At 44.2% G+C, this 26,058-nt stretch overlaps 1 protein-coding gene across 1 annotated transcript in view; it reads right to left on the bottom strand.

Annotated features, from left to right (window-relative positions):
* GLP2R (glucagon like peptide 2 receptor) overlaps positions 1-26,058 on the bottom strand; it is a 921,875-nt gene that overhangs the window by 281,031 nt on the left and 614,786 nt on the right. Inside the window, exon 5 of the mRNA XM_086930546.1 lies at positions 1,439-1,545. Coding sequence (XP_086786672.1) covers positions 1,439-1,545 — 107 coding nt within the window. The remainder of the gene's footprint in view (positions 1-1,438; positions 1,546-26,058) is intronic.

Genomic DNA, 26,058 nt, shown 5'->3' with positions numbered 1-26,058 from the left:
CCAGGGGACATCAGAGTAGGGGGTGGGTTTTAGGGGTTTTAGGGGTACAGGGCCCAGCTCACAATCCCATGTGGCGGTAGCACCTTACAGCAGGTCCCCTCTCTTTCTTGTCCCAGCTCTGACTGACTCTCAGGTGGCACTTCCCCCTTACTTATACCCTCCTCCCAGGCAGTGCCAGAACCTTCTAGAATGTTGGCAAATCTGGCCTAAACTGGCTCAAGCTGAGGGGCTGAGCACCCTGGGTGCCAGGCTTTCCCTCCAAAAGCTAGGGGTGGCTGGGTAATATTATCTAGACCGCTGACCTATGGCAGTCCAGTGGCAAAACCCATGGCCATGGCATCTATTTTAAACATAGGACATTTCAGTCAGGTGCATTTTTAAAATGGGGAAATTTACAAGTGCTCCCACGATTACATAGCATTACAATTTTAACAAGGTGTCTCACACCACTCATGGCATATACACGTTTAATCCCATGGGGGAGACATTCCAAATTAGGGGGGCAAAAGCAAAAAATGTTGGGGGGAAAGGCCAAGTCCAACACAATCCAAACCATTACACACTACATACATACACTCCATAACACATGGCGAAAAGACATTGCCATTTACAATGCCATTTCCTCTAACTCAAATAGATCCGAGACCTATTGCATTTCTAATGCTTGTTTTTTTTTGCATCACCTCTACTGACCACTGAAATGTGCTTTATAACGTGATTCATAATATGATTGACAAAGGCGTGTCTGTCCCTGTACTCATGGTAATTAAAGAAGTGTTTTTTCTTTCCCGTGACTGATACATATATTTTTTATTTTGCTACCCTCATTAATCCACTAACACCACGCTGTGGGAATGCATTTATTCCGCTTCTAATTAGCGGACATCTAACTGGATGCACTGGTTAGGAAATAATTGTCTTGTTACAGGCGTAATAAATTATATTTTTAACCTCTTTTGCTGCTTTATTAAATTAACCGAAATGATGTTGGATTGCTCTTGTATTTCTGTATGTTTTTCTCTAGGTGTGAAGTGATTAACGTGGTTTGACATATTTCAATATGCTTTTAACAGTTGTCCACCGCAAGGCTGGACATGGCAATATTTCACTTCCTGAGAAATGATGTGTAAAGTCTGAGCTCTTCTCTCTAATTCATCTCTTCATATCTGTAGCAATACTTCTTTGGTGATGGTAAATCGAAGCAATCGCATAAGATGAATGGCTGTGTAGTAGATACAGCACACGACTTGTGACAAGAATCTTTCACTTTATGAATGGGGCATGCAACTTGATGGACGTCGTGCACCATTAAGATAATAGATGCAACTTTTGCTGGGAAGAGATAAAACATATGTCGTAAAATAGTAAAGTATTACATGCATGCACGTCACTGGTCTTCAGTGAACTCCAAGCGGTAAAAGCATTTATTTTGACTGACCTGAAGACTGACAGGATGAGGAGAGCCAGCAGCAACACTGCCAACGAGATGGAATAGCCAACAGTGTAGAGTAATTGCAATGTGGACAGCACAGAATAGTCTTCGTCCTGAAACCAAACCGAAAGAAAAATAACATGAAATAGGCGAAAATTCAATTGAAAGCTAAAAAAAATTCAAAAGAAAGTGTAGCTATCATGAAAAACTGGTATTTTGCTTGATTTAGGCCCTCATGATTGAATATGAATATTCCCAGAGCCACTTCAGAAAGGCATACGAAAGTACTACAGAAGTACTACCTTAAAGATTCCAAAATGCATTTGTGAATAGGTCAGCTCTCGTTTTCTTTTACCTGTGAACCTATTCTACATGTATACCACAAGTATGCCTAGGTTTTTAAAACGTGTATGTAATTTTATCTTTGACTTTGAGTTTTTCTTTTTCAATAAAAACATTTCCCTGTATGTATTTCTTTCTTATACCTATCCTACGATTTGTACTTAGTTTAGTGCGCTTTCCCAAACTTGTATTGGCACCTACATCTCAACCTTAATGGTCTATACTAATTGTAAAGTTATCTGCTGAAAATTAATTAAAAATATTTGTAAATACCTAAAGTCCTGCTACTGTGTGGGGTGATCAACTCATTTGCATTTATTTCTTTACCATTCCTCTAATTTTTTTGTTTAATCTCTTTCTTGAAATTTTTAGATATATGAAACATGATACAGACATGAATAAAAGCAATGCGTACCAGTTAGAACGACAATTTACATAGTTGAATATTGCATGAAGTTCACACACAGGCAAATACATTTCCTGTCTTAGTCATATACCAACATTATGCCAGTATACTTTGTGCTACCACAATTTTATATCAACATTCATGGCTTGTCATTGGATCAATAGCCAGGCACCATGGAAGGGCACAATTTACTCCCCACGACATTCTATCTGTGCATTTCCAGCGACTCCTCTCGGCCATAGGGTCATGACTACTATATAAGCAACCTGATCCATTATAACGAAACTATATACATTTTATTTATTAGTTTATTTATTTTGAGTTTTATAGAGCTCGAACTTGACCTGTTAGGGTATTAGAGCCCTATACAGTAAACAACAGAAGTATACCAAAGACTAGGAGGGGGGGCTGCATACATAAGGGATAACGGGCAAGTATGTACAATTTACAATCAAATTTTGCGAGAAACTCAAGGTCCCAAGTTCCACTGTGGGATGCCTGGAGGTGCCGGGTGGATAGTGACTAGGTACTCCAGGGGATGCACTAGTCAGAGGCAGAACAAGGTCTCTGGGAAATCAGAAGACAAGGTTTAGGCAAGGAATTTGCCCATTAGGAAGGTTTTCACATCTTTTTTTAAACGAGCCATAGAAGGTATTCTTCTAATGGCGTGCAGGAGTGAATTCCATATTCTTGATGCAGACCCAGAGAAGGCCCAATTTTAAGTTTTCTTTTTCCGAAAATGTGCAGGTTGGAGCAAGAGGTCTCTGGTGGACCGGGAGTTTCTGGTATCTGGGCGAGATATGCAGGGGAGTTTGAGAATAATGCCTTGTGCGTGATACATGCCAATTTGAGTTGGATTCTGGGCTCTAGAGGAAGCCAATTCAGAGCTTTCAGATGAGGTGAAATTTGGTCGAATTTCCTTCAGCCTGTTAGTAGTCTGGTGGCCGCATTGAGGCAGGCTTTTAAAGGTGCCAGGGAGAGAGGTTAGAGCAGCCATATTTTAGTCTGGAGATGACTAGTGCCTGGACTGCCATTTTTAGGTCTGTAGTGTCAAGGAAGGGTTTCAGTTTCCTTAGGTAGCTCAAGTGGAATCTGGCTGATTTGGCCATCGAGTTAATGTGCTCCTGCATGTTCAAGTTGCAGTCAAGGGTTATTCTGAGGGATTAGGGCGAGTCCCCTATGGTCGGAGGGCAGATTAAGGCTGTGATGGCCTTAATCCATATCTGAGCCTCATGGTTCGTTTTCTGAGGTGAGATTAGTAGGAATTCTGTCTTCTTTGCATTGAGTTTGAGTTGGTTGGAGGAGAGCCAGAGGACAGTTAATGTCAAGGCCTCATTCTGGGAAAGAATCTCCTCGAGGGAGGAGATTTTGATGTAGTTCTGGGTGTCGTCAGCGTACATGTGATAGGAGATATTTGCGGTGTGTAGTACTTCGGCAAACGGTTCTAGGCTCCTCACCCACACTCACAAGGCTCTCCACGACATGGGCCCGAAGTACCTCAACAGCCGCCTCACTTTCCACACACCCACCCGCCAGCTACGATCGGCCAGCCTCGCCCTCGCCGCCGTTCCACGCATCCGCAGAGCCACCGCTGGAGGAAGATCCTTCTCCTACCTGGCGGCCAAGACATGGAACTCCCTCCCCATCCACCTACGGCTGACCCAGGACCACCTCTCCTTCAGGAAACATCTCAAGACCTGGCTTTTCGAGCAGTAGCGGACCCCTTCCCCCAGCACCTTGAGACCCTACTGGGTGAGCAGCGCGCTATACAAAAATTAATGATTGATTGATTGATAGGTAAAGGTTGAAAAGGGTGGGGGGCAGGGTTGATCCTTGGGGGACTCCAATAGTGACCAGAGAGGGGACGGACAGGTTGCTGTTAATTAAGAATCTCTGTGACCGGTTATGGTGGAAGGACTTGAACCATTCAAGAACAGCGCCATCCATTCCCATCCTGAGTCTGAGGCGTTCGAGTAGTATTTCATGATTGACCATTTCAAAGTCCGAGGAAAGATCAAGGAGGGTTGTTAGGCAGGTTTTGCCTTGGTCAAGGGCTTGGAGGGCATCATCAACAATGTGGAGAATGGTGGTTTCCGTGCTGTGCCCGGGCCTGAAGCCAGATTGGAAGTCATCTAGTATATAGAAGTTGGTGATATGCTGGCTTAGCTGCTGTTGCACACACTTCACTATAACTTTGTCTAAGAGAGAGATATTAGAAAAAGATCTAAAGTGGTCAGGGGAGGCAGGATCAAGCCACGTTTTTTTTACAATGAGGAGGTCTTGGCCGGCTTTCAGAGAGTCGGGTATTGATCCCTGAAGAAGGGAGGCATTGATAATTGTCGCCATTAAAGTGGCTGTTAGGGTTTAAGATGGAAAATATTTCTGAGAGAGAGTGTTCGTCATAGAGTTTGAAATTAGTCCAGTGCGCTTGGTTTTGGATGAGGCCTGTGGGGGCGGCGCGGAAGGAAGAGGCAGATCAGGAAGGGGTTGAGAGTAAGTGGCTGACCTGAGTTCATTTCCTAAGGTTGTGATTTTGTCAGCGAAAAAGGAGGAGAGTTCCTCAGATGATATAAGTGGTTTAGGGTTTTTTTTCGAAGTTTCAGCCAGGTTGTTAGATTGGTGTTTGACCAATTCGAAGAGCTTGCGGGGTCTGTTCTTGGCGTTTTCCAATTCCGATCTGAAGAATTCTTTTTTTGACTTGAGGATGTTCCTGATATAGGCATTTCTGGCCTGGCTGAGACATGTTAAGTGTCCGGCTCATGGGTGCTGTCTCCAGATTCTTTCTGACTGCCGGAAGGATCACCTCTCGGTGTTGAGGGACTCATTGAACCAGAGGTTTCTCTCTTTAGTTTGAGTTCTTTTTAATTTTAGAGGGGCAAGGTCATCAAGAATGTAAGTTATAGTGGCAGAGTAATAGTCATTGAGGTCACTGACTGATGTGATATGGAGGGGGGGAGGTCAGATTTGCAGAGAGCTGCCAGTTCCCTGGGATCAAGATTCTTGGTGTCTCTAGACCAGCAATTAGGAATCACCTGTTTGTTGCCCTCATCTTGTGGATGCCAGGTAAAAGGAAAGTGTTAACATGGTGGTCAATTCCTTAGCGATAATCCAGTCTAGAGTGGCCCCTTTTGAGTGTGTGGGGAGTGAGCAGACTTGGGTTAGGGCTTGGTCGGCCAGGAAATCTTTGATGGCATTGACATGTGGATCTTTAGGGTCGTTCCAATGCAGGTTGAAGTCACAGAGGAAAATGTCTTTAGAGTTGGGGGAAACCTAGGCTGTGATGATTTCCATGAGGTGATCAGTGAAGGCGTCATTCAAGCCTGGGGGTGGTAAAAAATGTGTAGACTGCACAGTTTGGTGGTGTTGCTGCATATGGAAAGAACGAGGTGTTCACAGGCATCTGTGGTGTCTGCCAGGAGTTCTGTGACAAGGAGGTTAGAGCGGTAAATGCAGGCAATGCCTCTACCTTTTTTGCTTGATTGCCTATCCAGCCTTGTGATGTTTTAATTCGGAGGGACTAGAAGGTCCAGACATGGGGAAAAGGATTTGTTGAGCCATGATTCAGTCAGGATTGCTAAGTCAGGGTTTTGACTCAGTATGAGATCTGCGATGACGGCGGCATGCTTAAGTGCTGAACAGCAGTTAATTAGGAGGCCAAACAAAGGGGGGTCGGAGAGAGTGTCGTGCGAAGGGGTGGACAGGGGTACTGGTGCTATGTTACAATTAAACACACTACTGTTGCAGAGTGTCGCTGATCTATTAGGTTTGATTGCGACTGTGTGGATGGCATGTTCGACAATCTCACCTGGTGGCATGGGGGTTTCTAGGTTAACATTGTAGGACAGGAGGATGGCTCGAATTCCTCTTAAGTGAGATCTAGTTGACTAGGGGTGGCAGGGGTAGGGTTGTAGGAGAGGAGGAGTGATAGCATTTCCTCCTCCGAGAGGTGGCATGGTTGCTTTCGAGGGCGAAGGTGTCTCCCTGATAGTGGAAATGGGTTTTTGGGGGGCTCTGTGATAGGGAGGGGGGTGGGGTTCCCTAGAGGGTTGAGTCTGGCGAAGGAGAGTTCAGTGAGGTGAAGGAGGTGCTTTAGGTCCAGAATGGAGTTATGGATGCTCTGCGTTAATTTGGCTGCTCTGTGGTGCAGAGTTTCAATATCCATATAAGAGGGAGGCAATTGAAGGCAGGGGGACAATGGTTTGGTAGCGGTTCTATTTGGATGCATTGGTGATGTGGTAGCAGGGTGGGTTGATACATTCACTCATAAGAATTAACTGGGAAGAACAGTGAGGACTGCGAGGGGGTATGAGGAAGGATCTGTTTTTATGACCATATTTATTTATTTATTTCAATTTGTATAGCACGTTATCAACCGGGGGTCTCTAAGCGCTTGTTCAGGGTAAACACCGGACATTACAGGACAGGCAACCAACTTACATCACGCCCCATGCTTCTTCAAAGAGCACCGTTTTTAGCACCCGACGAAACAGCAATAGATTAGACTCCTTGCGGAGGTGAGATGGCAATTTATTCCATGCTGCAGGAAAAAAGCACGCCCGCCCAAAGTGGACCGGCGGAAACAAGGACTGACCAAAAGAGTAGCCTCTGATGAGCGTAACGCCCTACCAGGAGTGTAGCAAGACAGTCGGGCTTTAATGTAACTGGGAGCATTGCCATATACTTACTTGTGTGAAATACACAGACCTTTAAACATTGCTCTCTGTCTGATAGGGAGCCAATGTAGTTAGTGCAGGAGGGGCGAAGCATGCGTACTCCTGGGCTTCTTAAAGATCTATCTGGCTGCATCGTTCATAACTGTTTGCAGTCTTGAAAGTTGTTGCTGGGGAAGCCCTACATAAAGAGTGTTACCGTAATCCAGCCGTCCTAAGATCATAGCGGACACCGCGCTACTCAAAGTAGAGAAAGACAATAGTTGGGAGATTTTCCGAAGTTGCCTAAAAAGGCCGACACATGTGCCCACCACTGAAGACACTTGCTTCTTCATAGACAGATTGCCATCAATCTGGATGCCCAGACTTTTCACCATGACTGCCGGTACTGGAGTCCTGCCCAACTCCTTGGGCCAGAAACGATCGTTCCAAGGGTTGCCAGAGATGGGAATAGGCAGCACCTCGGTTTTATCTGGATTAATCTTCAAGGAGTTGGCGGACATCCAGTTAATCGTGTATTTTAGGACTTTGTGCAGCCTGGCTTGCGCTCCTGGCGAATCCTCAATTTGAATGACAATCTGTGTGTCATCGGCATAGTTGTATATCTGACATTCCATCTGATTAAGAGCTGAAATCAGTGGCTGCAAATAAATATTAAATAGGAGCGGTTAGAGAGCGGAACCTTGCGGAACTCCACAGGTAATAGCCGCTGCAGTTGATACTAGGTCTGACAACTGAACCCTCTGCGATCTCTCCTGCAGGAATGAAGTTAGCCAGCCTATTACGGCCCCGATGCCCAGATCTCTCAAACGCGTCAGCAATTGACTATGACACACCGTGTCAAATGCCGCGGAGAGGTCAAGCAGCACCAGGGCACCGGGGATCTTTTTGTCTGCTCTGCATCTTAATTCATCCATAATGGACAGCATCACCAACTCCGTGCTGTGATGTACCCGGAAGCCAGCCTGATTCAGCTCTAACAGATCATTTGTCTCCAGATGTTTAAAGAGGTGCGTCAGAACATGCTGCTCCAAAACCTTAGCTAGAAAAAAGGTAGTTGGGAAATAGGCCTAAAGTTCTTTACATTTTTGACATCCGCCCCAGGCTTCTTAAGCAGCGGAATCAGATGGGCCTCTGTGAGAGTGGTTGGGACCTGTCCAGTCTCCAGTGACCTGTTTAGAAGAGTGAGAACATCCTCCTCTATCCCTGACATAGCAAGCTTGAAAACCCTGGGAGAGCAGGGATCCACCTGGGAGCCTGACTTCACTCTCCCCACTAAGCTAGCTAGCATCTCCTTCGTAATCAAGGGCAATGTGTTCAGGGAATGAAGGACCTTAGGGCTAACTGGCATAATTTGTAATGGACAGTCTAGGATTGGGGTGCTAGAGATTTCTATCAAGAGATCTTCAATTTTGCTCGTAAAGAAATCCTGGAAATTCTGACAGTCCTCCTGCGAAAACTCAGGCCTCTGCTCTTTGTTCTTCCTCAGTTCCGTGAGCACCTTAAAAATTTCTTTCTGCGGATCTCGAGCTGTCGCAATTCTGGTCTCAAAGAACTCTGATTTTCGAGCCAGGATGGCCTTTTTATAAAGAGCAAGCTCCTGCACATATAAGCTCTGTGCATTCATGTTATAGTCCCTCCGCCAGGCTCTCTCCGCTTTCTGTAGAGCCCGCTTCATGTTATGTTATGTTATGTTAAGTGTTACTTATAAAGCGCACTGACACCGGAGCTTCCTGGCGCTGGTAGACAGAACAGAGTGAGGAGGAAGTAGAGGTAACAGAATCTACGTGGGGGTAGGGAAAAGATAAGTTTTTAGCATTTTCCTAAAGTTGAGAAAAGAGGAGCAGGATTTGATAGAGAGAGGGAGGATGTTCCAGAGCCCAGGGGCCAACTGGGAGAACCGGCGTCCGCCGAATCTCTTAGTTTTGCTCCTGGGGATGATCAACAAGTCAAGGTGGGCGGATCGAAGATGACGTGTAGGACAGTAAGGGTGGATGGTAGATTTCAGGAAAGCAGGGGAAGGGCAATGAAGTGCCTTGAAGGTAAGACAAGCTACCTTGAAGGCAGCCCTTCGCTCGACCGGGAGCCAGTGCAAATTCATAAGCAAAGGTTTAGCTGATTGCCATCTGGGTGTTCCATGGATCAGGCGGGCAGCCTGGTTCTGGACGATTTGGAGGCGTTGAGTCAGGTATTGTGGTAGACCATGATAGATGGCGTTGGAAAAATCCAGACCGGAGAGTACCAGCGAAATAACAGTTTGGGTGAGTGCTGCCGGGGGAAGAAAGTGGCGGATTTTGCGGATCCTCCGAAGTTGAAACATACAGGAGGAAACCACCGCTCCCACCTGAGCCCTGAGAGAAAGCTCGGTGTCAATGATGACACCTAGACTTTTTACTGTTTTTGCAGGGACGGGGGGGGAGCCAAACTCTGGAGGCCAGAACTGTGGACCCCAGTAGGTGGAGCTGAGTCCAGGAAGTAGGAGCTCAGTTTTACCGGGGTTCAACTTCAATTGGTTCTGGTTCATCCAGAGTTGGATATGAGTCATGGCTCCATGAAAAGTTTTGATGGCATTTGGTGAGTTGAGGGGGAAGATGATCTGGAGATCGTCAGCGTAGTTATAAGTGACGATGTCCCATTTCAGAAGTGATTGAATGAGTGGTCGGAGGTAAAGATTAAAGAGGAGCGGGGAAAGGGGAGAGCCTTGGGGAACACCACAGGATGTGAGAGTTTTTTTAGCAGTGTAGGGGCCAAGGCGGACCGCCTGTGTTCTCCCCGTAAGGAAGGACCTGACCCACTCAAAAGCAACGCCCTGGATGCCCGCCTGCCCAACACGGTGGAGAAGGATGTCATGATCCACTGTGTCGAACGCGGCCGACAGATCCAGTAAGACGAGGGCTTGGGGTTTTCCCGCGTCCGCGTTGCCTCTGAGTGTGTCAAGGACTGCCAGGATAACGGCTTCTGTAGAATGGGCGGGTCTGAAGCCGGCCTGGGTTGGTACAAGGTAGCCAGAGGATTCTATAAACCTGGACAGGCAGCGAGTGACGTGAGCCTCCATAAGTTTAGAAAAATAAGGGAGAAGGGAAATGGGGCGGTAGTTCGATGGCTCCGTCATGTCGGCGCCAGGTTTTTTTTTCATGATCCTCAGCGTGTCCTTAAACCAGGGTGCCCCCGCCCCTTTGTCCAGCATTTTCACCTTTCTAGCCAGCGCAATGACTTCAATGGCCTTCTTTCATTTGTCAACTAACTTCTGACAAATAACCTCTGTGTTATCCTACATTATGTTTAATGAGGTGGAATTTAGTAGATTACCAACCAACTCTTCCTCATTAATGTTATTCCACTTCCTCACCATTTTCGGCCACCCTCTGACCCCTAATTAGATAATGATCAGACCAGGCACACGGCATAGTAACTACAGGACTTAGTACTGGGTCCGTCGTCCACGCCAAATCTAAAGTGTGGCCTTTGTCGTGCGTAGGGCCTACTACTTGTTGCACCATACCTAGGGCCGTTAGAGCCTCCTCTAGATGGCTAGCCTGCCCCTCTTTGGGGGATATCTCCCAATGGAAGTTGAAATCTCCCATAACCGTCAAATTCTTATAACGAGATCTAAGATCATGGGCCAACTCAACAAAAAGATCCATAAATTCTGGTGCAGCCCAGGGGGGGCGATACACCAATAAGATAACCAAGCAGTCAGTGCCCACCTCAAATTTCACTCCTAAGACATCTGCGCCACCTATACTTTCAGCACAGACTCTTTCCGCCCTCCATCGACTATTGTGGAGGAGAGCAACCCCACCTCCTCTCTTTGTACCTACACGATTTTAACAGATAGCCATAAAATTAGGAGGGAGGGAAGCCACCACATCTGGTGTAGAGGATTCCTCAAGCAACGTTTCCGTGACCCCCAGAATATCAACCTCCCCATCCTGTAAGAGCGAAAAAATTCCCAAATTGTGCTTCTGTATTGAGCAAGTGTTTAAAAGACCATAATTCAGATCCATATCTACATTCATTTTTCCCCTCCCCTCCCGTGCTCGCAAAGGTTTAAGCAGCCCTTCCTGCCATAACAGTGTTAGGCATTCCTGGCTTAGCTGCGGATTACCTTGATGTAGCTTCATCAGTGCAGATCTACTATACCTAATGGCTGGGCCGGGGGTTGTGGCCCCTGGTCCCGTTTGGTCGCGGATGGGAGCAGATGGGCGCAGATGGGCTCGCCTCTGGCGCGCCCACGCGCCCGCTGCGCGCGTACGCTGCACGCTAGCATGAGGCAGGTTTAAATAGGCGCCTTAGGTGGCCGTCTGACAGCTAGAATGCTGCCCCAAGATGGCGCCCCAACTATCCCCAAGATGGCGTCCAAGAAATGATCGTGAATATGTGCAGGGGACCCGCTAAGCAGCGTGTAGGTACGATTAAAGTGCAGGTATGCGGAGCATTCAATATTAAAATGATGTTCAGCGAAATAATTATGGTCCATAGGATTGAGTTTTCACAAAGACAAATAGAAATATAGACTCCAATCAGTACTATATTGACAAGATTTTCAGTACCCAGCCGGGCCTGAATTTTTATTTTCAAATATAGGTAAATTTAAAAGACCATCAAGAAGGTCTAATGTGACAGTTAATAGGGTACAAGCCTGTACCTATCCAAAAGTACACTCAAGAAAAATTCAAGAGTAGGAAGAGAGCAAGGAAAAAGAAGGTGAAGAGTATCAGGCAAAAAGAGCTGCGGAGCCAATTGTCCCTTGCATCAATAACATATTAGCACTGCAAGTTCAGACAACCAATTCATGTAACAGTATAAACACAATGGACAGGTTACATAATCGGAATGAGTGTCAACGGCGTTTCGATCCCCGGCTCCTAGTGAACTGGGATCATCATCAGGACAGTAAGAGTGTATTGCCTGTATGTGCTTTCTTTAAAACCTTTTCAGGCGTTTTACATCAGCCTTCTAGTAGTTATAAGGAATAATGAATCGAAAGGCTGGTACCTCGGTGCCCTATTTGGTAGGTTTTAGGGGGTGCTGCCGTAAATTCCTATCTTATGATGAATGAGCCGTATCATCGTGAAGCCGGCGCGCTGCCATTGTGCACACCGCTTGCTGCCAACTCGGACCGCGAGTAATAGGACTATTATCTCCTCGCCAAGACCCTCGAGTCCCAGTGTATATGCCTAATACGGAATACACACGACTCAAGTTCCAAGAATAATTGGATTCTTCATTCATCATAAGATAGGAATTTACGGCAGCACCCCCTAAAACCTACCAAGTAGGACACCGAGGTACCAGCCTTTCGATTCATTATTCCTTATAACTACTAGAAGGCTGATGTAAAACGCCTGAAAAGGTTTTAAAGAAAGCACATACAGGCAATACACTCTTACTGTCCTGATGATGATCCCAGTTCACTAGGAGCCGGGGATCGAAACGCCGTCGACACTCATTCCGATTATGTAACCTGTCCATTGTGTTTATACTGTTACATGAATTGGTTGTCTGAACTTGCAGTGCTAATATGTTATTGATGCAAGGGACAATTGGCTCCGCAGCTCTTTTTGCCTGATACTCTTCACCTTCTTTTTCCTTGCTCTCTTCCTACTCTTGAATTTTTCTTGAGTGTACTTTTGGATAGGTACAGGCTTGTACCCTATTAACTGTCACATTAGACCTTCTTGATGGTCTTTTAAATTTACCTATATTTGAAAATAAAAATTCAGGCCCGGCTGGGTACTGAAAATCTTGTCAATATAGTACTGATTGGAGTCTATATTTCTATTTGTCTTTGTGAAAACTCAATCCTATGGACCACTGTTTTTCATAACAATTGATTGCCCAAGGTCCCTAGGTACCCTTTGGGTCTCCCTTGTTTTCTGAAAATATATGTTCAGCGAAATAAATCACACTAAACTCCTAATAAAATGCAGTATCCTTAAAAAACAAAATGCCTCGCAAATGAAACAGCGCGAAGCGCTTGATGTCAGAGCCTTAGCAGGTTCAGTGTTACCTTGTACAGGCATCCTTCACACGATCCCAGTTACATCAAACTCAGTGTCACATTTCAAAATACAATTTTGTCAGAAGTTATGTATCGCACTTGGAACAGAACTCATTAATGACAGGGCATACCATGCCCAGTGTGTGGGCTAGTATGGTTACTGTAGAAAGTAGTTGGAGGGTCGTCTGTGGCCGATGCCACTTGTAGTTCCATCAGCATCACTCCCCATGCTACCGAAATTAAATACTTACGAAGCCCCAGTGTGTCTTTTCTCAACAATGAAGTTGCCTCTGCTTTAGCCCAATGTAGCATCGAGTGAGTGCAGGCTGTGAGTAAAGGAGGGTCAGCTGCCTTCCAGCGGCGGCTGATTAACCGATTGGCCACCACCAGCACTAAATCTAGAAAACAGGAGGTGGCCCTGTGCTTTTTAACTCTGGGGAATATAACTGTTATGCAAGCCACCCATGTATTCGGTAATGCTCTATCTGTGCTGGTGTTTAGTAAGCGAATCACTCCAAGCCAATAATTCTGAAGTCTGGGGCATGTCCACATCATATGCAATAAATCAGCTTGTCAGTTTGCATCATGGGCAACAAGCCTCCATCCTTTTAAAGAACCTGTTGAATTTATCTGGGGATAAGTAGGCCCCATGGACTATGTAGAATTGAATTAGCATAAATCTTGCATTCCTATGAATCTATCTGGGACTCTCCAGCAACATTCCGCTTGCAAGGTCTGTCTCCCATTTAGTACGCAAGTGTCTTAAATCATTAAAGGTGTATTCTCTAATGGAATCTGCAAACCATTTTATGAGGTGTCACCCCATGCCTAGTTCATGGATATAATGTAACTGAAGGTGCGTCGGGAGCTCCTGTGCGTTATCCCCCCAGTGATGTCTCACTGTAGCTATCCAGGAGGCATGCTTTAGGAACTGCCCCAATGGGATGCCTTCCTTATCTGCCAGAGAGCAGAACGGCAGCAATGTACCCTCCACAAACAAGTCACCCTATGAGTGTACATCCGCCTCTCGCCAAGCACAAGTTTAGTTGTACTGACTCTACCCTATCCCCTCAACATTCCCAGGAGTGGTATCGTGGGCGCATATGGGTTTACATGCCTAGTGAGGTATAGGGTTCTACTGAAGTATTTCTGGGCGAACTGTACGAGAAAGGGGAGAGACGTACTTGGTCTAGCACACGGTGGGAAGATGAAAAGGAGCCTATCTAGTGTACACGGCGGGCTGCCTTATACCATATCCTCGAGATTGAGCTCTGTATTTGAGACGCCAGATATTTTCCAGATTGGGTGAGGCTAATCCACATATGTCTGAGGCAGATACAATTTAGCAAGTGCAACCCTACAGTGAGTATTGCTCCATATGAGGTCTCTCATCAGTTCTGCCAATGGGCGGAAAAATGATGCAGGTAGGTATAATGGAAGGTCTGTGAAATAATATAACAGCCTGGGCAACACCACCATCTTCATGATTGCCACCTTGCCCTAAACAGAGAGGTTAAGTGTTTTCCAGAAGTCTACCTGGAGGCGCAGCACTGCAATTGCTCTAGATAGGTTGCCTTTTAGTAGATTACAATCCATGTGATAGATGCGGACAACTAACTATCAGAACCCCTCTGGTTGGCAGGCCAATACAGTGCCGTTCACCATCCACTTAGGAGCATCTACACCAGGAGTAAAGGGAAATAAACATGATTTCCTCTAATTCACTTTCAGCTCCGACACTCTATTAAACAGTTACAGTGTGTTGGGTATGATTGAAGATATCTGCTGTAGGTTCTTAAGGAAAAGCAAGATATCGTCCGCGTATAGTGAGACAGAGTGAGTCTCTTCCACCAGCCATATTCCCCATTGATCTGGCAGTTGGCGTAAAGCTATGGCCAGAGGTTCCATAGCCAGGGAGAATATTAGCGAGGAGAGGGGACACTCCTGCCTGGTTCCCCTGTTGATTGACTTAAAGTAAATAATATTTGTTAGTGTGATTTACAATATATTATATACTAATATTATTATAAATATTACAATTAGTACTTTATGTGTGATAAGTTATTATTTAAAACTTCATACAGTTTAAAAAGATCATTTAATTGCCAAAATAAATGTTCCCTCCTCACTTAAAAACTGAATAGATTTAAGGCTAACGAAAGAGTTCTACAATAGGAGACTAAAGGAAAGTAGGTATTGACTGCATCAATTAACATAAAATAAGATCACTCATGGAAATGAGTTATGTATGTATGCGCCAAGAATACCATGAGGATACAAGGTCACTCCATATTGAAAGGGATTGTGTTGTTTCACTGCTGTGGCAAATGCAAAAAGAACAATTGATGGACAAAATGCAGAACAATGTCATACATTCACTCCAGTACAGAGATCTGGGCCTAAATCCATTGTTCTATTGCTCACCATGCCATTCCAGTTTGGACCTCGCCATATGCAAATCAGTCTTGACCCTGGGCCCAATGGAAACAGTCCAGCCCGAAGTCAAAGGCCAGGACCTCCCTGGACTGGAAACAAGCATCCTAGGACCGGTTACAGGCTTTCAGCCCTCATCAGCCAGGATATCTTGACTCCAGTGGCATTGAGAGCACAGGACCCACGTCAGGACATACCCGTCCCACTCAGGGTGACAAATGCAAAAAGAACAATTGATGGACAGAGTGCAGAACAATTTCATACATTCACCACAGTACAGAGATCTGGGCCTAAATCCATCATTTTTTTGCTCACCATGACATTCCAGATTGGACCCAGCCATTGGCAAATCAGTCTTGGCCCTGCCACCAATGGGAACACTTCAGCCCGAACTGCCAGGCCAGGTCCTTCCTAGACAGGAAACAAGCAACCTGGGTCCGGTTTCAGGCTTTCAGTCCTCATCTGCCAGGATAGCTTGACTGCCAGTGGCATGGAGAGCATGGGTCCCACATCTGGGCATACCTGTCCCACTCTGGGTGACAAATGCAAAAAGAACAATTGATGGACAGAATTCAGAACAATGTCATACATTCACCCCAATACAGAGTTGTGGGCCTAAATCCATCGATTTTTTGCTCACCATGCCATTCCAGCTTGGACCCAGCCATATGCAAATCAGTCTTGACCCTGTGTCCAATGGGAACAGTCCAGCCTGAACTTCCAGGCCAGGTCCTCCCTGGACTTGAAACAAGCATCCTAGGGCCGGTTACAGGCTTTCAGCCCTTATCAACCTGGACAGATTGACTCCAGTGGCATGGAGAGCACGGGACCTACGTCTGAACATGATGATGGATTCAACCCAGAGCTGTGACTGGGGGTGACTGTCTGAAAAGTTTCAGCACTCCGTCCGTCATCTCCTTGTGTTTGCTTTGTGTGCCCTAAGTTGGCCGGGCATGCCCAGACATAGGTCCCTGCTCACTTTGCCACTGGATTCAAGCTAGGCCTGGCGGATGAAGGGTGTTACCCAGAAACCGGTCCGAGGATGCTTGTTTCCAGTTCAGGAAGTCCTGGCTCTGCAGTTTGATCTGGACTGTTCCCATGAGGCACAGGGTGAAGACTGATTTGCATATAGCTGGGTCTGAACTGAGGTGGCAAAGTGAGCTAAAGAATGATGCTAGATTCAACCTAGTTCTGTGACTGGGGGTGAGTGTCTGAAAAGTTTCAGCGCTCCGTCCATCATCTCCTTGTGTCATTCTCCTACTTTCGGCGCTTCCAAATATTCACATAAAAAACAAATGGTTTTAAGGTACACTTTAAGAAGCACACTTTAAAACTGTTTTTATTTGCATTGCATATCTAGAAGTGCAGCAAGAAGGAATGTGGTCAGCAGGTCCCCAGTAACAAAACCTGACCCCACAGGAGTGAAACCGGCCCCCAACCTCTCAGCCCATAAAAACGCCCGTTAGCCAGTCTACCCCTGCTATCAGGTAATATCTAAAGTTTTCCCCTGGACATGATTTAGTCCATTCAATGCCACTAATAAAATGGGTGGGGGTCTGAAAAAAAACTTGTATTCTTACTATGGGACTATTGCCAATTCAATCTCTGTTGAAGAGTTTCAGGCTATACGATACTTGTGTATGTAGATATTTTTTCTTGCTGCCTGGTTAACAGCACAATCTTCTAATTTGCTTGATCGAATATATTCTACGAAGTTAAGCATAAGGATAAATGGTTGTTCTACTAAGGCTAATAGCATGTTGGTCATAATCCATGCAACTAAATTGACTCATATCGTCATAAATCAAATCTTTCATCTGTGTGTGAACTTCTGTGATAGGCACTTAGAGTCTCTCGCTCTTGCAACATTACTTGATGTGTGCTTCACAACCATCCTCCATTCAAACTGGTCCTAATTGACCTTCTTTCTAACGTTTCAAACATTTTTGGGGATTTACATTTTCACAGGAATCTTTCCCTCTTGATATTTATTTTTAAATCAGTGTCAATGCAAGTTGGGTTTTTTCAAAACAATTTTGTTTCCTGTCCATTTACATAACTCCACTTATGACCTACTTCTCTTAGTTACTGCATTGCTCATTAATGCATTTTGTAGAGACCAAGAATTGGTACTTTGTCGTAAGATGGAATATACCCAACATGAACCATCAAAAATGGAGAGGCCTTCCTTCTTCATTTGATGACACATTCATTTGCAGGTATCTGGGAGAACACTCATCTTTCTTTGGAATTTTCAAACATGTGCTGACTCATTTCAAGTAAATTATGTATTCATTTGCTTATTTATGTTTTATGTCATTGTTTATGTAATTTGTACTGTGCTAAAATACCACTAAAGTCACCTTACTGAACTCGTAGGGAGGTTACAAAGCTAAGGCTGGAGTTTTTCTAGAACTTTACTCTGCTGCAAAATGACGATTTTGGGTGCAATACTTATTTATTCACTTATGTATTCTTGTATGTGTTTATTTATTTATTTATTTAGTTGATATGTAATATTTTGAAATTCCCCCAAGGTTACTTCACTGTACAGGTACAGACACTATACTACTAAGGGTGATGTATACTATGGATTTGTAGTGTTTGTCCTTCCTTTGCATTAAGGAGGCATTACGGGAGAATTACTTGGGCAGCTCTTTGTGGTTGCAAATTACCATCTTTTTTGTGGTGTACCCTCTGATTTGTGACTTTACTGTTTTAGCTGGCTGTAGAACTAGGTGCATGTTGACTTGATAAGAGGCCTACCATGTCACAGGAAAACCTTTACTGACATCTGAGAAGGATTTTCTTTTGTTACCCCAGTCAGACACGTACCAATCCCAGTGGAAATGGACCTGCCCTCAGGACTCATTTTGAGTGCCCACATGCAAGGAGTTGCTCGTTTTTCTTGCAACACCTCTGAAGTGGGCACAAGGGGGGAGAGGTTTAACCATCACACATTTAGGCTGAGAGGGACATTGTGGGATTGTTTGCAGTAGGGTGCACACAAAGTGCTGCAAAAGTGGGTAGAGGCGCCCCTGGGAAATGTTACCCTATTGGTTAGTGAGGGGCTAGGAGTCACTCAAACCCACAGGCTAGTACCAGGCATAATTTTGGCACACAACAATCTTGTCAGAAGTCCTTCTGAACATATAAAAGAACAGAATAGCACTGGACCTGCTGTATGTGACCTAAGAAGAGCCTAGAAGACTAGACCTGCTTTCCCTTTTGTACCACGGACAAAGAAGTGAACTCCAAGTGTCATAAGGTTGATTTCCTGTTAAAGCTACAGGGACACAACAAGCTACAAGAGGCCTTTCGTGCAAATGCCCAGTTGACCAATTCCAACTGGACTTGACCTGATCCCTGATGCTCGTCTCTACTGGACAGAATCTACCCCATTGACCACTTCCAACTGGACTTGACCTGGTCCCTGCTGGAGAGTCTTGACCCTCAAATGCTGTCCCCAAGCCCCTAGACCCTTTGTTAGTGTCAAAGTTTACTCCTAACATTTCCTGAAACATGGAAGGAAATTAGATACATTTTCACATCAAAGACCTTGGGAGGACTGGGAACAACCTGATAAGCAAATCCGATGAAGGTGCATTGCAGCTGGGTAAAAGTTTCAGGTTGCTCCCACTTGAAGCTTTCTGCAGCAGAAAATCTGATTCAGCAGGACCACTCAAGGAAGGTACAGAGTCTGCATCCATGCCCTGCTTGAAGCCTCTGAGCCCCCCAAAAAAGAGACTAATTCTGAATGTGGAAACGTTTACTGTGCACAGGCTACAAAAGTATCTGTCCAGCAATAACCTTTCCTGGGAGCGAAAATCCAATTTCTCCTGCTTGGAGCTTTGTTGCCAAAAGTCAATGGCTTCAATGAGGCCTCATTGAGTGGCTATTTGACCACTTTGACCATAGACTGAAGCTTTGCTCCTCTGACGATTTTCGAATTCCATTGCTTCCAGTACGAATCCTCTGGTAGACACTCACTTCTGCGTCATAGTACCGTATTCTTTCTTGTGCAAGGCAGCCTTATTAGAGCGCCAAAGCAGGGGGTAACAGGAGCAGCAGGCATACTAAGGACCTCACTTATATAATGATGCAGCGCGGCTCTGCAAGCCATTTTCCTGCTCTCAGCTTCACCATTTTTAAAGCACAGGGATGCATTGTATTAACAACATTATGACGCATCTGTGTGTTTTCCCCTGCGCAAATGGCAGCCATGCGCCAGCGCAGTCACCCTTGCATCATGTTGCAAGGGTGCCTGCGTTGAGGGGATGAATGTTTTTGTGCAGGAAAGGACACAATAATTGATGGCGTTTTCATCTTTCTGTGTGTGCTTCAGAATGCACCACTCCTACTTCTCCCCTGGGGAGGCATAGGATTCTGATGCATCCCCAGCTTTACATAATTTTGTAAACCAGGAACTGTGGCAGGTTCCATGGATGTTGCATGGGAATAACCAAAAGCAACACCCATGGAATGCCCCTTTCACGCAGAGTAATGCGTGATAAGGACCCATATTTACAAGGCATTGAAAAGTCACGCAGGGTGACTTTCTGTAGCTCTGTAAATATGGGCAGGCACAATGCGCACGTTTGGTGCAATGGCCTTGTAAAGGAGACTCAAAGTGTATGACTCTGACTTTATTTTGCTTACATAATGCAGTGCAGCAAATTTGGTTGCTGCTCTTCTTTGTGTGAAAAGGTAATAGATCCATCCCATAGTGATAAAACTCCAAAGCATGGCAGAGTGAATGGATCAGTTAAATTCTTCCATTGAGGACATGGAGAGAACTTGAAAGCTACTACAAGGTACTCAGTCAAACCTCAGGGTACCAATATGTTTTGCTGATAGGTGAGAGAGAACTTTGAAGTGTTTTGTTTTCAGTGCTTTTTTTAAAGATGCAAGGTTGGCCAGCGTTCATAAGAGGAGTTTTGACACATTCCCCAGCGCTGTGCTCTTGTGCATTTTTGGTTTGTTTATGGATGTCACAATCAAATATTTCCTGGTGTGTAGTGGAAAGGATTGTGGTCGGGTTGCTGAGACACATTAGGAAATCTCAGAAGGACTTGAACGTGGTTCATAGTATCTGGAATATTACTCTTTGAATTTCTGAATACCTGATTACTCTGATTAAACTACAATTGTGCATAATATAAGTCTGATGCTGACCCGTGTAGTTTGAAAGTTTTCTAAGATATGTGAAGCATATATTTGCAAGTTATGAGATGCACCCTCATTTTATCACTAAATCAACGGTTTCTGTCAACCTAGGTAGAAACACTCACGAGAGAGATTTGTGCCACCCAGATGCTCTAACCCACCGAGGTTGTTTGACTTTCATACACCACCTGTGTAATTTGTGCTGTTTTGTGACAGGTTTAAAGGAAAGCCAAACATGGAAATTGTTTAGTGAAACAGTCATGATAGTTTAGGGAAACACTCATGCACTAAAGGAAGATTTAGAAGTCCCTTTCCTTCCAAGAGATCAGAAACATTGTAGTGTAGTTCCTAGTTTCCCACTAGGCCCTGCGCATTGGAATAACATAAACAGTAGTATCGACGTGGAACTGCTTATATTCCAGGCCTCCACTGACTATGCTAAACTTAATTGGGTTGTGTTACCAACTAGCTCAGAGGTCACTGGAAACTTTCTTCTCTGCATAGGAAGTGATCAGCTTCCTTGGCACAGACAAGAAGGGATTCAGTTTTCCAACAACCGTGCAACATGACAACTTTGCTCCTCAGATCAAGAGTCGATCTCTAGGGTCGTGTGAAACAATAGACATGGATTTCACTCAGTCAGTCTAGTGCAGTTTACTTTCACGGTATGTAGAGAATAGAGAGACGGGCGTGTATCAATAAAGGTTAACATTTATTGAACAGTCTTTCTTCTCGTACAAGAGAAATGTATTGCCACAATTGCAATAACTGTTATTATAAAAAGTACGTACAGTAAGATAAGTATTGCGAAATAGCACTGTAAAAGCATTGATATGGTTTCTTAGCCATACAATGGTTTAAAAGTAATAAAACATATATACAGTCATATATACATTAGGCTAACATACTCAACTGGTGCTTCTAACTAAGCCTACCCCAGTGTGCCTGACCTAAACCTAACACGTGAAAAGGGAAGTAAGTAAGTAGCTTTAAGTTAAGTTGGTTTTGCCAAGGTTTGTTTCAAGAATTCTCGTCTAAGGGTTTAGTCAACACCATACCTCTGAATAGAATGATGGAGGATTGGTATCTCCTTCAGGGGTCTCTCTCGATATCCCAGTCACCCGCGAGGGTAAACCGGAAGCGCCGGGACTGGATTTCTCTGCACGAGAAAGGCAGCGGCTTTCAGCGCGTCGAGGAAGGAGGGGTGACAGCGTCCGCGGGCAGCTGGAATCTGCTGGATGTCTTCGCAGAGGGACGGCTGCTCGGCTCCTCAAGCGTACTGCACCATAGTTCGCGCTGTAGCGGCGATAATGGTCATCAGCAGCTTCACCACCACAGGATAGCAGGCTGCAGCGACAGAGTGCTAGTTTTTACCAACACAGGGTCATGCAGGCAGCTGGCATCAGCAACAGGCAACGAACTCTCATTGCTTAAGGCAACATTGGTAATATTTATACCTGACAGGTGCCGGGTTTGACGCAAGTTTGCTGGACATAAGACGTCAATTAAAGATGTCACTAGGAAGTGACAGTTATCAGTTGCTCATTAGAGTTCCATTACTAATCAAAACATAGCAAGCGGGGATTTCCAGGTTTGCTAAGTTTTTATCTTGTTGAAGAACTCGGAGTGTTATCTAGGAATATCAGATAGTGACTGCTGCTCTGTCATTGCACTAATTGGTCGCAAAGGAAGTAGCAGAGAGTCATGCTGGAATGTGGCTCTGTTCGTGTGAGGCCAGAGATGACTTTTCAGAAAATCGCACTTGAACGGTTATGCCAATATAGGGAATAAATGGATTTATAGCCGAATAGGGGCATAAGGTCACAGTATCGATCAGGAACCTAGATAAGCACGCAACACCCACTCCACGTTTTCATGTCCATCAAAATTACTAAAACTAAGCAATAAGATGCATGTGTAACATTGCCCACCCCAAAATACATAAATGCATTCGAAATAGGCGTACTTGTAATACATGGAATTTAGGTACTGTACGTTTTTTAAAAGCATAGTAATCATTCAAAAAGTATTGCATATGAAATCAATGAACGATTATGCGAAAGGAATTACACATGAAGTATCTCTGACAGAAGAAATGCGAGATAAATCATCACATAAAAATGCATTGTAATAACATGTGTGCTAGAGGCTGGTGTTATGTTGTTATGTCTCTAGATGTGTTTAGAAATAGAAGTGTGAAGCTTCTGTTCTCTAAGAATAGTTTTTACGTTAAGCAAAGAATTGTTCGTGCCAAAAAGGGTCAATATTAAAAAAAAATTGTCCAATTCAAAGAAAATAGATTTCCAAAGCTCTTGGCAGTTTTTGTTGATCAAAACTGAAGGCCGAATTCAGAGTTCATGGGAACGCTGTGTGTCGGAAAGCTTCTCCAAAAGTTATTGTTTCTCTGTGGGTGAGAACATCGTATCAGACAGGCTCGCAAAGAATTGGTCTACAAAATCAGGTGATAGTTCAACCAAATTAGATAGCGCTGTAACTTGGCAGGTGTGAGAATGATTGCTGTCATCGAGGGCAGGACCAGCAATGCTCACAGAACGTTGTACCTGGATGATGTTGCTTTTGTCACTCGCTCCACTGTTACCACTTGGCTGTAGTACAGGAGTCTCCACGAATGCCGTCATCAGGATTGGTAGCCGCTGGGGACAACACAATGCGTGAGCCGTTATTGGACTGAGCAAAGTATCGACGTCCATTGGTACTGCTGATGGAAGTGAAAGACAGATGTCCAACACGCATTCATCGCCGCAAAGCATACACCGTAGCACAGGTAAAATGCTATTTTGCCATATCGGTCTGAATGAAAGGAACCAGGTCATGTTTAGATCTCTCAGCCTGGCCAATCCGAGGACGTTAGTTATCCTGTCCCTGTAGCGCATTGCTAGGATTGTCTCTTTCATTCCCATGGGAGCTATGTCTGAGCCGAAGCTTGCCATAACGTAGCAGGAGGGTCAAAAATAGAATCCCTGCAACGAGTCCCAAAAATAGTGGTTTGCCGCCAAAAACGGAGTGCACAAAATTAGGAAAGATTCCCAAAATTGCCTGGAAGGGTGTTAGCAGTCCCGTAAAGACTGTCTTAAATATGCCTGGGATGCTTGTTGCACTAGACATGTTAAGGAGTTGGCTGAACATTTCTACGAAATGCACGGGGCAATTTGTTGATAAAAGGTCATGGACTTCAGTAGCCGTCCTTGCGACTAGAAGATCATACGTCTCTTTAGATGACGTTATAGGCACTGTTGTCTGTAAAAGCACAGATTTCATTTTGCTTAATGTATCAATTCGTATAGAATAGAGATTCAGACGAGGCCAGAGGGGAGTCACTATGTCTGGAGACCCGCTCGGAAACAATGCTTGCATACAACATTTGACCATGGACGTTACTTCTATTAGATAACTTTTCCCTGGCGTCAGGCCACAACATCTGTGATCCATTCTAAGAATGTAACTCCCGTTCGCGAGTTGCATAAAGAAGGGCTCTATCTGAGTTGCAGGTGTGACTAGCTGTTGGCATGAAAGGTTGTTTGAATTTCCATCACATGCTCCGTGTAAATTAATACCCTGACACAAAAGTATACCGCTTAGTGAATGTTTACAGTTCTCACCACTAAGAAATACATTTTTGTCGCTGTCACTATAGCAAGAATGAGTGTATGGTAATTTCCATTCAGATTTTACATATCCTTTACCCAAATGTTCATATTGGCCAGCAGGTATGTACTCAAGGCACTTTTTAAATCGGAAAGTTGTTATCGGAATTGTGATAATTCCGTGTATTATCCATTCAATGACAGGACTCTCTGACATTGTCAATGGTAATCTCTCGAGTTTTTCGATGCTCAGGATTGTATAGTCTGCTCCTTTCTGTGCCAAACTGATCTGTTTATCAGTAAGGTTAAAACTGGAAAATAATGACGTTGTGTTGATTAAACGCCAAGGCACATAGCCTGAACGAAGATTTTGCAGCGTCCAGCCTAATTCTATAATAGAGCGTAATTGAGACTGGCCATGTTGTAACATAAGCAAATCTCTGTCTATCACATCAAAGGCAGAGGATACAATATTGTCCAACGAATATATTCTGGAAGACAGAGTCATTAACCCATTGTCTACTACAGAAAGTGATTTCTCCAAATTAATACGATCAATTTCTCGTATTTTTTCAGCAGTTTCAATTTGCTTTACTTTCCAAGCCTCGTTGTAAGCAGCATAGATGCTGGTCGCTATGAAACGCTTTTGACGCTGTTTGCGTGGTCCAAGAATGAAATCGCGCAAATCAGCACCATCTTTTAATAAAGACAAGTGTTGCTTAATTTCAGCCAGTGTGGATGTAGTTAGCCATTCTAGGCAGAGTTTCCCTACACTGTATGTTGTTATAATCCCTGGATGCTGTCTCTGGGAGTATCTAGAGTCTAATCTGGTCATTTTTAAACCCTGTGTTTTGTTCAGGAACCTATCTTGACAGCTATTTGTGTCTGTAGGCCAGATTAACCACTTTTTCCAATCAGGATGTGTTCTGTTGAAATGTAAAATTTGTGACACGTCTAACTCAATATCTGCGGTTGCATTTTCAGGTATTGGTTTTGGTATAGACGGTGTTTTAAGGTCTTTGTTCTTAGCTAGGCCAAGACAAGATGTTTGGTGTACAGTGTCATTTAAAAATAACATTTGTTCTGGTATCATGCAGGTTCTAAACAGTGCTTCTATGCCTTGCACCTGCCAATCTTTTGTACCCCAAATTGTTTTCGTTTCAATATTATTTTTCCAATAATCAAAACCAAATGTCATCATTTTGTCATAAAATGCTTCTGAATATATCAATTTAGAATTTGTCAGCATTGTTTTCATTCCTGTTTTATCTAACAGTTTGTAATAAAACGTTTCTGCATCACTGGTGTTAAACCCTGAAAAATATTTGAATTTCTCAAAAAATGCTTTAGAACTGCTTTTAGGTGGTGTAGAACAATGTTCCCATTGATTATACATAAAAACATTTCTAGGCTGTGCAGATGTATGCAAGTAATGATCCCCATAGTGGGTGTAACAGAATAACTGCTCATAACTAGATGAACCTTGTAAATAATCATGATCTGTGAATCTAGCTGACATTACTAAATCAGACATCATGTCATTAATACTGTTAAAGTCCCAATCATCAGAGAATGTACTAGGAGTCACAAAGTCACTTAAGGAAACCTTTAGTTGATGAGGATACTTCAGGATTTCGACCGGACCATAGATCTCATAGTCTGTTTTCTCCCATACTACCCCACCAGGTATTGGAATTGCTGTGACATTTACTGTTGACAGTTCTCTTTTCTTCACGTGGGATGATCTGTGTGGTTTCAGGACTAGGTTGATGTTCTGACTTGCTGTGTCCATTGTAATATATTTTCCCTCAATGAATTTTCCCAAACACAGTACCATGATGAGCCAAAGCAGGAGGAAAAATACACCTAGACCGAACCAGAACTCTAGCCAAGGGGAAATGAGGTAGATTTCCTTCAGTTGATGAAAGAGTTCCGTTGCTTTTTCTTTAAAAGACTTTTTTGTTTCTGGCATCACTTCGGGGTCATTTAAATCTTCAGAG

Source organism: Lissotriton vulgaris, chromosome 7 (genome assembly GCF_964263255.1).
Source record: "Lissotriton vulgaris chromosome 7, aLisVul1.2, whole genome shotgun sequence".
NCBI lineage: Eukaryota > Metazoa > Chordata > Amphibia > Caudata > Salamandridae > Lissotriton > Lissotriton vulgaris.
This window is presented reverse-complemented; position numbering and strand designations above follow the sequence as displayed.